The 14,148-nt window shown below is 44.8% G+C and overlaps 1 protein-coding gene across 8 annotated transcripts in view; it reads right to left on the bottom strand.

Moving 5' to 3' along the window:
* Window positions 1–11,194, bottom strand: part of SMCHD1 (structural maintenance of chromosomes flexible hinge domain containing 1) — a 61,776-nt gene extending 50,582 nt beyond the window's left edge. For all 8 annotated transcript variants that reach the window (XR_014943420.1, XR_014943422.1, XR_014943421.1 and 5 more), the window contains exon 1: window positions 10,936–11,194. Coding sequence is in view for 3 of the 8 variants with exons in the window: in XM_015855331.3 (XP_015710817.2) it covers window positions 10,936–11,112 (177 nt within the window). In the remaining 5 variants the exon portion in view is untranslated. The remainder of the gene's footprint in view (window positions 1–10,935) is intronic.
* Window positions 11,195–14,148: the final 2,954 nt, after the last annotated feature.

Below are 14,148 nucleotides of genomic sequence, written 5' to 3'. Positions count from 1 at the left end.
AAAGACACAAGCTTTTTCTGGGCATAGTGGGCTTCTGGAGAATGCATGTTCCAAGCTACAGCCTCATTGTAAACCCCCTTTGTCAGGTGACTTGAAAAAAGAATAATTTGACATGGGGCCCTGAGCAGCAGCAGGCTTTTGAGCAAATCAAAGAGGAGACAGCCCGAGCCATTGCCCTGAGGCCAACACTGACAGGACAGGATGTAAAGAACATCCTCTACACTGCTGCTGGAGAGAAAGGTCCCACTTGGAAATTGCGGCAAAGAGCCTGTGGAGAGACCCGAGGCCAGCCCCTGGGATTTTGGAGACAAGCATAGAGGGGGCCCAAAGAGTGCTACACTCCAACTGAGAAGATCTTAGCTGTGTATGAAGGCAATCAGGCTGCTTACAAAGTAATCAGTACAGAAATGCAGCTCCTTCTGGCACCTCAGCTGCTGGTGCTCAACTAGATATTCAAAGGAAAGATCCCCTCCACCCATCACGCTACTAATGCTACTTGGAGTAAGCAGATTGTGATGATATGAGCTCAGATGGGGAACCTCAGTCATCTGGCAATCTTAGATGTGATCATGGACTGGCTTGAAGGCAAAAAAAAAGTTTGGAACATCACCAGGAGAAGAGGTAATTGCGCGCTAAAGAGGCCCTACCACACAATGAACTAACAGAAAATGAAATATGCCCCATTCGCTGATGGATTGTGTTGTATTGTGCGGAAGCATCACAGATAGAAAGCAGCTGTGAGGAGCCCTAAACGATGAGTTGAAGCGGCCAATGATCGAAAAGGAGAATCAAGCCAATTTGCAGAAGTAAAGGCTGTCCAGCTGGCCTTGGATGTTGCTGAATGGGAGAGGTGGCCAATCCTTCATCTTTATACTGACTCATAAATGGTGGCAAATGCTTCACGGAGGTGGTTACAGCAGTAGGAACAAAACAACTAGCAACAGAGGGGTAAACCTATTTGGGCTACTGAACACTGCTGTCTGAATAAAGAATATGGTTGCAAAGGTGTGCCATGGGGACACTTGTGTGCCCAAGAGTCAGGCTACTGAAGAACAGCAAAATAACCATCAGGTAGGTTGAGCTGTCAGAATTGAAATGGCTAAAACAGACTTGGACTTGGTAACACAAGGGTGAATTATTTCTAACTTGGTGGGCCCAGGAGACCTTGGGCCATCAAGGAAGAGATGCAACATATAAGTAGGCTAGAGACCAAGGGGTGAACCTTACTATTGATGCCACTGTCCAGGTCGTTCATGACTGTGATGCACGTGCCACAATTAAACAAACCAAGAGGATGGAACCTCTCTGTGGGAAAAGGTTAATGGCAAAAATATAAATATGGAGAGGAATAGCAGGTTGATTATATCACCTTGCTGTGAACCCGCAATGGTAAGCATTATCTGTTTATGGTAATAAAGGCAATCACTGGGTGATTTGAAACATACACAGTATCCCATGCTACTGCTCAAAACACCATATTGGGTCTTGAGAAACAAGTCCTGTGGTGACATGGCACTCTAGAAAGAACTGAATCAGGTAACAGGACTCATTTCACAGTAAATGCTTGGGTACTGAGTGGATTTATCACATCCCTTATTGTGCACCAGCTCCTGGTAAAACTGAACGATACACTGGGTTGTTAAAACCTATGTTGAAAGCAATGGGCAGCAGAACATTTATACACTGGGAGAAGCATTTGGCAGAAGCAACTTGGTTGGTCAATACTCAAGAATCTATCAATGGAGATGGTCCTGCCCAGTCCAGCTCCCTGCATACTGTAGAGGGAGATAAGGTCCCTGTAGTACACGTAAAGAGCACATAGGGAAAAGCAGTTTGGGTCCTTCCAACCTCTGGAAAGGCCAGATCTCTCTGTAGAACTATTTTTGCTCAGGGACCTGGGTCCACTTGCTCAGTAATGCAGAAAAACTGGAATGTTCAATGTGTACCACAAGGGAATTTGCTGTAGTGCAGTCAGTATTTCCATGTATATATACATATATCTGAGTGTGTGTGTATGTTTAATGCATGTTAATTATTGTTTGTTTATATATATATTAAGCATGATGTAGTGATGTGGCATAAGGGGTGGAATGTCATGGTTTTATGATTTTGTTATTGCTATTCCACATTATAACATCATGTAGCACACTTGGCGTTAAGGAGTTCATGCTACTTCAGAGTGAACAACTAAAACAGCAATACTAAATATCCAGATTGCCCATATTTGACTGCACTCTTAAGTTATTAAACCAAAAGCTTATTATACTCAGTTACACATGAAAATATTTTTCTCCAATTTTACCACATGTGAAAATCTGAGTTTGCTTTTAAAAAATTATTTACCACTAAAATAATTTGGTATGTTTTTTTAAAGCTAATTTGCCTCTACAGTCTCCAACTTGTGACTATATTTCTGTGGTTTTGAACTGTTTTCCACAAGGCTCTACATACATGGCTCTACATGCCCTAATCTCTGCACCTTGGTATTAATCTCTCTAGAAATATAAGACATCAAGTATCCGTATTTTTTTCTGCCTTCCCAAATCTTTGAGAATAAAGTTCTGGTGAAAGCCAACTCTGCTCTTGATAATTCTATCAGCCTCCAGATACTGTGGTAACAATACCAGTGAGCGTTTTCTCTTCTCTTGCCTTGATCTTTCTCTGAAGTTCTTGCATAACATGCGGCAACTCACTACCACCATTTCCTACTGCTCTTTTTTTCTATCCTCAGTGCCCAAACTGCTGCTTAAAGTTTCACCACATAGGTTTGCTTTCCGTCTTCCAATTACTTTTTCTCTAGTCATTAACGATGTTATTAACTAAATATAGTTAACTAAATATAGTTAGCATCCATCAACAGCATTAACAAAACACTTCAGCGTGGTCCTTGGGCAAAGTGCCCTGATGTCTACACTAAACCGTGTAGAAGACTGCAACGAACAGGCTAGAAAAACAAATACAGTAGTTTACTGGGAGCCATTTATAATACCTGTTGAGCAACAGATAATAACTATATCTGGAGATGTTTAAGTACATACGGCAGAGGGCTACAGAGGTGATCAGTGTGGGAGAAGGTCGTGAACTGCCCTGAAATCAGCCACTGCCCATATCAGATGGCTGTCAAAACAATGAGAACACTAACACTTGAAACACTCAAAAGAGCATATAGTGCTTCTGCTTGAACAAAATGGGGAACAAAAAGAGAAGACACACCAGGAGCAACAGAAGAGATGTACAACAGGAGGCATGGCCAAAGCTCATGTGAAAATCATCTGAAAATGATAAAATCTTTTGCTGCTGAGTATCTATATTGGTTGCTCTGAAAGTAATACCTGATATTTATTTCCAAGGAAAGTACAACATATACAAAGAGCAAAATAACACTGTATGATGGAGGCAATTGTCAGCTGCAAATCACTACTCATCAGCATTGGCATCACCATAAGCTATCTATTTTCATCAGCAACAAACAGTGCCATGCTATAAGAACAATTTTTGGCTCCAGGCTTATTCAGTGGCACTCATCTGAGACATAACCTGCTCAACAAGCTTTCTGGGGAGCACAGTAGTAAGAGGAACATACGTGGCTGGGTAACCAGAAGAAACCATTTTTCGCTATTGCTCCATGGCTCCATTGGCTGTTCAAGCTGACTTATGGGGGTTCTCTTGGAGAAGACCACCATACAGTCAACATGCATATCTAGGAGCTTACCTTTGCACCATCAACTGCCAGTTACCCAACAGAAAGATCACATACTATGAACATGCTCTTGCTGTTGACAAACAAAACATTAATGTCCCTGACAACTGAAAAAAAACCCCAACGAACCAAACAGAAGTGCTCCCAACAATCAAATGCTGTCCCTGGCAACCAACAGGACACTATGAAAAACCCCCAGAGTGCCCAGGTAGAGCAGGGTATCCCCTCCAGTGAACTGACGTCACCAAATGACTTGTTGCTTCCCTATGGACCAACGAGACATTGCTGGATTCCTGGTGGTGACCATCCCTGCTTTGTAAACTGCTCGCTAGGATTCCTCTCTTACTACTGCTAACTTCAACATCTTCCTTGTATTCATTAGTTGCGTAGAATGTATAATAAATTATCAGAGCATTTGGCCTCATTTTTTATCCCAATCTTCATCAGGGTATATATATATCAAACCACCTCCTCCAATTATAAGAGCGAAACACATGCTTGTAAAAAATCTGCACCAGTGGAAGTGACCAATGCTTCACAGTTGCTATGGTGGTATAACTGCTGGGTAAATGTTGCCCACACAGTCCATCTTTCATTAGTCTGAAGAGACAGAAGTCAGAAGGCACCAAATCTGGACAACACAGTGGGTGTAGCAAGACAGTCAAGACTGCCAATGTGCTCCACATTCTTCAGACTGGTAAGGAGTCTGGCATTATCAAGCCGCAAAAGAAAGATTGTCTTATTCTGTGAGCTGACGCTGGTAGTTTGAGCATTCAGCTTAGTCAGCATCACAATGGAGCAGTCAGAGGCGACGGTCTGTCTGGTTTATAGGAAATCCAGAAGGATCATCTCCTTTCCTATCCCAAAAGACAGTGCACATCACTTTACCCCATGAGAGGTGTGTATTGAACCAGCAATGATACAATCCATATACACTTCCATGTCAGATGCCATTCTCTCAGACTCCCCCTCTGCTGCCAGCTGTCACACAGCAACAACATGGAACAGATTGGTGGGAAGGGTCAATCGCTACTGCCATACCGCCAACATCATAAAATAGGAGGCATTACCTTTGGAGCAGCCCTTGTACTTTAACCACATACTTTACTTAGTTACTCTTTGTGTCACTGTAGAGACCACACCACCATTAATGTATTTATAAAGTTGGATAAGACTTCTTGACTTTGTGCTTTTCTGTATAAGACTGATGATAAAATCCTACCCAAAGGAGGGCAACAGAACAGGGCTGGGAGGCATGTTCTGACAGAAGGCCAATGATATTGGACTGTCTTGTCTTGAGTGCTCTCAACAGCTCCCCATGGAGGAGAGGCAGAGGGAAGTGCTGGGCTCTGCTCCTGGGAAATAATGGTAGGAGGGGGTCAGATTGGGCAATGGGAAATGTTTCTTTAACCCCAGGGGATTCAGACCCTGAAGAAGCTCCCTATAGAGATTCCTAAGGAGGTGGTTGGCAGCCCATGCCAGTTAGTGTTCAAGGCACTTTGACAATGTACTTAATAACATGCTTTAACTTCTGGTTAGCCCAACTCTATCTTGCTTCGTTCCATATTAAAAAGAATTATCAGTCCAAACTGAAAGAAATCTGTTAAATCAACAAGTGGATGAAACTACAAAAGATTTTTTTCTCAAATCACAGATTTGCCAAACAGCAAATATTTTTCAGTACTACCTACCGGATATTGAGATATTCAGATTGCACCTTTCAATTATTCTTATGACTGAAAAACACTTAGTTAATTCATAGCAAGATATAAACAGCCGTAGAAACTAAGATCACGCTGGAAGTAATTGGGAACAGCCATATACAATAGCTCCAAAGAGTGCTACTCAGATAAATACTTCCACTCTGCTGTTGGTTCACTCAATTGACAATACTCTGCTAAGGATCTGTTGTGCAGATGGATCTTAGCACTTATGGCAGAAGAGCATGTATAATAATCTCCTTAAGGCAAGCTCATCTGGATATGAACACCATGTCAGTAGCTCTCTATAGAAACTACACGTGGAGATCTAAGAAATCTTGTCCAAAAGAGGGAAAAGATTTGTAGGATCTAAGCTTAGGGCTCTAAAGTTCATTCAAAGAACATGCTGTTATTAGTACATTTGTTCAGTGTCTGTACGAACATGAGAACTTTCACTGGAAATCCACAAGACATTCTGTCTAAAACCAAAATCACAAACACTGAAGAACGCAGATGTCAACAAAATTCTGTCATTTGACTGCACAACTACTGCCATGAGAACACCATTGTTATCTCTAACACGTGCTGCCATACAAGCAAGAACTTGGAAGCCACTCTTCAAAAGCAAAAGTGCTTGTGGGCGTCCAGTAAGCTGCTGGATAACTAATGCTCAAGGAACGAAGATGCTATGCATCCAACTATCACCACTGTTCACATCTGAGCAGGAACGTAAAAACCACATACCCTTACAAATCAGTCAACATCCTTTCTGCCTCCCAGCATACTGAGACACTGGAATTTGTCTTAGTTAACTGGGAAAAGGTGGAATGGAAGGATAGTACGAGAAGCTCAAGAAAAGACCTAAGAGAAGTTTAAAACAAAATAATTTGGATGACTGAATTGTATTTCCTTAAATTACAGATATTTACCTTCTATGCACACATACATTTTTTCAAACCATATGATGACAACAGCAATGAAGTGTCAAAAGAATTAAAGATATAATTATAAATGTCTTCCATTCATATCTAAGCACTAACACTAAATCCACTACCAACAGCTCTCGTCAGCCTCATACTTCATTACAAAAACCCTTTAACGTGTTGCAAAACTTCTATGGAGTTTTCAATGCAGGTTTCTCTGCTTAAAAAAAGAGCAACCTTGAAAAGAACCTGGAAAGATCCCTACTAGCTCAGCATCAAAACAAGGTGCTCCAATTTGTACCCAGCCATTTGAGCCAGAGAACTTTAACTGCAAAGAGAGAAACACAACAACCAACCACTTCAACACAGGTTCCAATGATAGAATCCAAGAATTTGTTGAGTTGGAAGGGACCTTTAAAGGTCATCTAGTCCTACTCCTCTGCAATGAACAGTGACACCACAGTTAGATCAGGTTGCCCACAGTCTGGTCCAGCCTTGTCTTGAAACACTCCAGGGACGGGGCACCAACCACATATCTGGATAACCTACTCCAATGCCTCAACAGCCTGACTGTAAAAAATTTCTTTCTTATATCTAACTTAAATTACTCCTCTTTGAGCTTGAAACCATTTCCCCCTGGTCTATCAACATAGACCCTGCCAAAATGTCCCCTTCATTCCTGTAACTCCCCTTTAGATATTCACAGGGCCTTATCAGGTCACTTCAGAGACTTTTATTCTCCAGGCTGAACAGCCCCAGCTCTCTCAGCCTATTCTCATAAGAGAGGTGTTCCTTCCCTTGCATCATTTTTGTGGCCCTTCTCTGGATGCATTCCAACAGGTCCATGACTCTCCTGAACTGAGGACGCCACATCTGGATGCAATACTCCGCCTGAGACCTCACCAGCACAGAGTAGAGGGGCAGGATTACCTCCCTCACCCTGCTGGCCACAGTTCTTTTGATGCAGTCTAAGATAGGTTGGCCTTCTGGAGTACCACAAGTCTTTCTCAGCAGGACTGTGCTCGATCCCTTCATCTCCACCTTGTACTCGTAGTGGATGTTGCCTTGACCCAGGTGCAGGACTGTGCATTTGGACTTGTTGAACTTGTTGAGGTTCACCTGAGCCCACTATTCAAGCTTGTCAAGGACCCTCTGGATGACATCCCATACCTCTGGTGTCTCAGCTGCACCCCACAGCTCAGTGTCATCACTGAAGAATATATTAAAGAGTATCAGTTCCAGTACCAAACCCTGGAGGACACCACTGACATCACTGATTTCCATCCAGATATCAAGCCATTGACCACCACTCTCCGGACTCAATTCTGCAGCCAGTTCTTCATCCACTGAACAAATCCACTGATCAAATCCACATCTCTCCAATTTGAAGAAAAGGATGTCATGGGGTGGGGTACCATGTCAAAGGCCTTACTGAAGTCCAGACAGATGACACTGGTGGCTCTTCCCTTGTCCAACAATGCAGGGAACCATCACAGAAAGCCACTGGGTTGGTCAAGCTGGATTTGCCCTTGGTAAAGCCATGCTGGTTCTTCCATTATCTCCTCCCTGCCTTCCACATGCCTCAGCCTAGATTCCAGGAGGATCTGCTCAGCGACTTTTCGTAGCACAGATTAATGCTGACAGGTTGGTAGTTCCCCGAGTCATCCTTTTTGCCCTTCTTAAAAATGCCAATTCCCTCAGGATTCTGGGATGCATCTCAATGGGACCCGTAGACTTGTGGATGTTCAGGTTCCTCAGGCGGTTACACACTTGATCTATGCTTACAGCACAAAGGACGCTGCTTCCTCTATCCCCTCCTACCAATCTGAACATTTGAAGGCTGTGCAATGAGCAGTTATCAGAGAAACCGAGGCAAGAAAGTACCTCAGTTTTCTCCTTATATTATTAGGAGCTTGCCTGTTTCACTCATTAGGGAGGGGTGAACCCTCCTGGACTTTCCTTTTCCAGTTGAGGTACCTGTAAAAGCCTTGTTCTTTTTGGTATTCCTTGCCAAGCTTACTTCAAGCTGGGCCTTGGCTTTCCTGACTCCATTCCTCTAAATGTCAGGATAAACAGAGGAGAACAGTTTTAACAAAAGATAGGAAGGTGGACAAGCAACGCCGGTGCAATAAGAACTGAAATTTCCTATTCAGTTCACTTATCTCAAACTTCTGCTGTTGTGAGGACTGAAATTACATGGAATGTTTGACAGATACTCTACAGTACTGATCTGGAGTGTCAAGCTTACATTTTAAATTAAGATGATTTTCTTTAGGATCACTGGAAGGAAGAATAATGAAGATTACATATATATACATAAATATACACATATATATATATAAACAAGAGGAACTTATTATTATATATATATAAATTATATATAAATATATAATAATATATTTATCAATATATTTATATATTTATTTTTATATTTATTTACAACATATATTTATAATATATATTAAATATTTAAATATATATATTAATATATATTTAATAAAAAGTTCTTCTCGTCCTCCAAAAGAAAGATTAATTTGTACACATATAAAGCCACATCCAATCCTATTGTCATGCATTAATACATAGTTATGGCACAGTAACAAAATTCCTTTGGTGACAAAAGTCCAATGCAAAACCAAAACAAATATTAGCTTCGAAACTGAATGGTGAATATTTTAATAACAGACAATGGCTTCCACGACAGTAATCTGAGGAAATGAATACATGCCTATACCCATTTCTCAGCAGCTGTCTGTTCTGTCTAAGCCATCAGTTACTTAGCTACAGAATTTGGGATCAAAGATGGCAATCAGATTTAATATCCTTTTCAATACTTACCTTCTCCTTTAACTCCCAAGCGACCCAGTATTAATTTCCTCATGCCATATCAAGATTTTCCCAACAGGATTAGCTCCAATGGCTTAGCATACATACAGCATCTTTGCCAGACACTACCATCCTCATGGCCAATTTGCAGACACATGCCCACCCTTACTGCAACCGTGACAGCACAGCAACTCAGTCTCATGACAAACCACAAACGAAAGTAAACCTACAGACAAGCCTGCACTGTACCTGAGCCACCAGAAAGGATAAACATAGGAATGAACATTGCTAGATACACTGCATAGGACTGATCTCGAAGCCTAACAAGAGAGCCTGCCCACTGTCAGCATGCCACACATCACACGTCAGTCTTCCTGGACACATCTAGTCTGGCAGCTTCATCTATATCAGTATTTAATCACCCCATCAAATAATCCACCCATGCACACTAAGGTGCATCCAAAGTTAGACACCCCACAAGGTGCACAATGAAAGTAGAAGCCCTTTCCCTAAGGCAACAAACATGCACGGATATTTAAAAGCATCAGCTCTGCTATCCTGAAGAATGAGCATCTCAAAGCAAGACTTACCACTAGAGCCACACAAGAAGAGGCAGGTGTGGGAAGGACACTGAGCGCCCACAGCTCCAGTCACAGCAAAGTGCTGCCCAGACATAGGATAATCCAAGCAGCTTTGTTCAGAAATATACAGCCTAAAGAACAATGTGCCAATTGCGCTGCATAAAGGAACTAAACTCAAGTATTTCAGTAGAACAAATTAGCGTAAAATTTACAGCTGATGCTTCTGTTTGCTTCACAATGTAAAAGACTGTTCGACAAGTTTATGGCACATATAGAAGTCACTACAAAAAATAATACCTCCTATTTATTTCCATGTAAACTACAACAGACACAAAGAACACGATAACACTATTTGAGAAGATACAGCATATTTTCACAGAATCACAGAATTGTAGGGGTTGGAAGGGACCTCTAGAGATCATCGAGTCCAACCCCCCTGCCAAAGCAGGCTCCCTACACCACGTCACACAGGTAGGCGTCCAGGCGGGTCTTGAATATCTCCAGAGAAGGAGACTCCACCACCTCCCTGGGCAGCCTGTTCCAGTGCTCAGCTACAAACCCTGTCAGACTGCCCCTCCGCTGACATCCGTCACTCGGCAACAGCATGAAACAGGATATCGGTGGGAAGGTTCAGCCGCTACTGCCAATACCTCCAACATCGTCGAACAGGAGGCATTACTTTCGGAGCAGCCACGATAACACTCGGTAAAGCGAGACGACGGAAAACGAGCAGCAGCCGCTGCCGGATCGCGGACACAGATCTACACTTAGGCAGATCCGGAAGGCAGAGCGAGCCGCCGCTTCGCATAACGAAACGGGTCCGAAGGCAGCGAGCCGTGCAGAGCCCCGCGCAGGCAGCAGGCGGCGCTGGACAACGCCACCTTGGACAGCACAACTCGCCGCGCTCCCACCCGCCGCGTTGCTCGGCTCTGCCGCCCTACAGTTCCCCGCGCGGGGGCACTGCCGCGCGGTCGCCGCCGCCGCCACCGCCCCCCAGCGGCAAGGCCGCCCCGCAGCTCGACGCCGCGCGGAGCGGGCCGGGGGGCTGCCCGCGGGGAGCGGCGTGGGCTCCCTCCTCGGCTTGTCCTCGGCCCTCCCCGTGGCGATAACGGCGACTGCCGTGTCCGCACCTGTCGCTGCGGCGCAAGGGGCGACGCGTAACGACGCGTTCCGTTAGCACCCAACCCCCCCCCGCCGCCCCGCACCTGGCACACGGCGCTGCGGAAGCCGCGGTAGTTGCTCTTGCCGTAGCTGAGCACTTTCTCGTCCAGATCCGCCTGCTCACGGCGCCGGTCGAAGATACAGATGGTCCGATCCCCTCCTCCGCGGGGAGACAACTGCGTCGCCTTGCGGGCTCCGCGGCTGCCGCCCGCCGCTGCCATGTTGGGAAGGCGAAGAGACGAGAAAACGTCCGGCAGCGATGGCGGCAACGGCGGCGTTTGGCGCCTGCCCGCGAGCTCCCCCGTGTGGCGCCGCGCTGCCGCCGGGCGGAAGGACACAAAGAGCCGGAAGGGGGCGGGCAGCGCGGCCACACAGCGCGGCCGCCGAGAAACGAAACCGCGTCTCAGCGCCGCGACCTCGGAACGAGACCGAGCTGCGACACTTCCGGGGCGGGAGGGGGACGGCGGAGACACGGCACCGCCCCCTGGATGCGCGTGCGTCATGGTGCCGGCACCGCGTGCCGTTTGCTTCGCCCGCCTTTGAGGCTGCGGGAGCCGCCGCCGTTTTCTATGTGGAGGACTCAGTAACCCGCGGCTGTCGTCCTCACTCAGGCTCAAGCAAAGGACTCACCTTCATAGTATCATAGTATCATAGTCTGGCGTGGGTTGGAAGGGACCTTAGAGATCATCGAGTCCAGCCCCCGGGATTCGAGCCTCTGTGTAACAGAGCAGCACTTCTACCACTTGCGCCACAGGGGGGATTCGTACTCCGGGCCCCAGTGTTGCAAGGCGGCATTCCTACCACTGCGCCACCGGGGCACACTAGCCCCTTAGTATGAACAGTCAAGCCCTTTGACAGCCCCCATGATGTGGCAGATGTAGCTTGACCTTAGCACCACATCCAGTTTCTTTCCATCTGTTATACAGACACTGAGGTGTTAGCTTGTTACTGCTCAAGTGAATTAGCTTCTAGTGTGCCTTGGGAGCTGCTAAGTTGTTATAGAGATACTTTTAAAAACATTAGCACAGACTCACTTTAGCTGGAAGGCACAAGTGGTAGAAGTGCCGCTCTGCTACACAGGAGGCTCAAATCCCAGGGGTTGGACTCGATGATCTCTAAGGTCCCTTCCAACCCACTCAAGACTGTGATACTATGAAGGCACCTCAAAGCCCACCCAGTCCCCCACCATCTCAGCCGCCCAGGGCTCCATCCAACCTGGCCTTGAGGGTCTCCAGGGATGGGGCACCACAGCTTCTATGGGCAGCTGTGCCAGCGCCTCAACACCCTTTGAATCAAAAGTTTCCCCAACATCTAACATAAGCTACCCCTCATTTAGTTTAAAGCCATTCCCACTTGTCCTGTTGCTGACAGACTGTGTGAAAACTTTCTCCACCTTAGTGTTTGTAAGCACCTTTCAAGTACTGGAAGGTTGCAATGAGGTCTTCCCAGAACCTTATCCTCTCCAAACTAAACAAGCCCAGTTTCCTTGGTCTTTCCTCATAGAAGAGGTGTTACAGCCCTCTGATCATCTTCATGACTCTCCTCTGGACTGTCTCAAAAAGCTCCACATCTTTCCTGTGTTGGGGACCCCAGACCTGTGCAGAGGTCTGCATTATATATTTGTATTCTTGGATCAAACATCTTGTCTCAGTACTTTTTTTCCCCCTCAGATACCCTCCATCCACTCAGCATTCCTGCTTTCTCAAGTACCCTTTTTTGTAGCAGGTAGGATCAGATCACAGGATCCTTGCTGTTTGGCTGCTGCTGGCTTTCCTCAACCTCATTGAGTTGGGATGGGCTTCATCTGGAATAGAGAGAACTGTGTTATTCACAGCACCCACCCCTCCCTGTGCTTTACGTTTTATCAGTGGTAGTAGTAGAAGATGTTGAGACTGTGGCACAATACCTGGGGAATCCCACTTATAAACAGCCTTTCTGTTGAAGTTGGAAATGACAATTTTCCCTTGGCAAGCAGCTCTTCAGATTTGTTTTGAATAAATGTTACTGCTTTCTTGCTTTTTTTGCTTCTTTTTTTTCCTTAGGGAGAAGAGTAGTGGCTTTTTTTGCATGTTTTTAATGAGTAGGGTACATTGAAGGAATGATATAAATAATTAAGGATTTCATGTTCATTTCTGTTTTAAGGTCTACAACTGTTTTTAATTCTTCTTTGTGTTGGATGCATGAAAGTCCTTGCATTATTGAATATGCAACACTAAAGACTTCTGCATGTGCACCATTTTTAAAGAATAGTAGGACTATAGTAGCTGAAAATCTGTAGTTGAAATAGTATTTCAGTAGGGGTGATCCTACCCCTCTACTTTGCCTTGCTGTGGCCACATCTGGTTTGCTATGTCCGGTTCTGAGCTCCTTAGTTCAAGAAAGAGGGGAACTTGTGGAGAGTGTCCTGTCAAGGACTACAGAGAAGATGATGAGTCTTTCTTATGAGAAAAGGATGAGAGATTTGGAGCTGTTCAGCCTGAAGAAGACCAAGGGTACAATTCCTCTTCACTCAGCATGTCACAGGTTGGACATCAATGGTCTAAAAGAGCAAAGACTTCCTTCTGTGTGCTCTGTCCTGCTTGTTTTGAATAGGAACAAGCAACAATGCTTGGAGGAATGCAACTGCTAAGTAAACTAGGACTCCAAACTTGGAAAGAAAATGTTTGTGAAAGCATAGAGAGAAAGTCTATAAAACTCTGCAATGTAATAATGAATGATTTAAGAGAAAACATCATGCAAGCACTGAGTTTCATGCAGTTACACTGTGAGAAAAAAATACAGATTTTTTCTTTCGTATGTTATTGCATAGAGAAACTCAGCATGGTAGGGTTTTGTGAGAACAGAATGCATGTCTGTTACACAATTAAAGTGGGAAAGGTCTCTTATAGTTTCTTAAAAAAGGTAGAGTATGATTCTGAGTTCCTCTAAATCATGACTTAACGAAATGCTGTTACTTTTCATGGAATCGTAGAATCATTCAGCTTGGAAAAGACCTTAAAGATCATCAAGTCCAACCCCAACCTAACGATACTACCCTAACTAACAACCCTCTGCTAAATTATGTCCCTGAGCACCACATCCAAATGGTTTTTGAACACATCCAGGGATGATGAATCCCTGGGGAACCTCCCTGGGCAGCCTATTGCAGTACTTAACAACCCTTTCTGTAAATAAGTGTTTCCTGATATCCAACCTAAACTTACCCTGGTGCAACTTTAGGCCATTTCCCCATATCCTGTCACCAGTGAGAGCAACTC

This window comes from Coturnix japonica, chromosome 2 (assembly GCF_054131305.1).
Source record: "Coturnix japonica strain WE chromosome 2, WE-NBRP24, whole genome shotgun sequence".
Lineage (NCBI taxonomy): Eukaryota > Metazoa > Chordata > Aves > Galliformes > Phasianidae > Coturnix > Coturnix japonica.
Note: the sequence above shows the minus strand (reverse complement) of the source record. Positions and strands in the feature narration are given on the sequence as shown.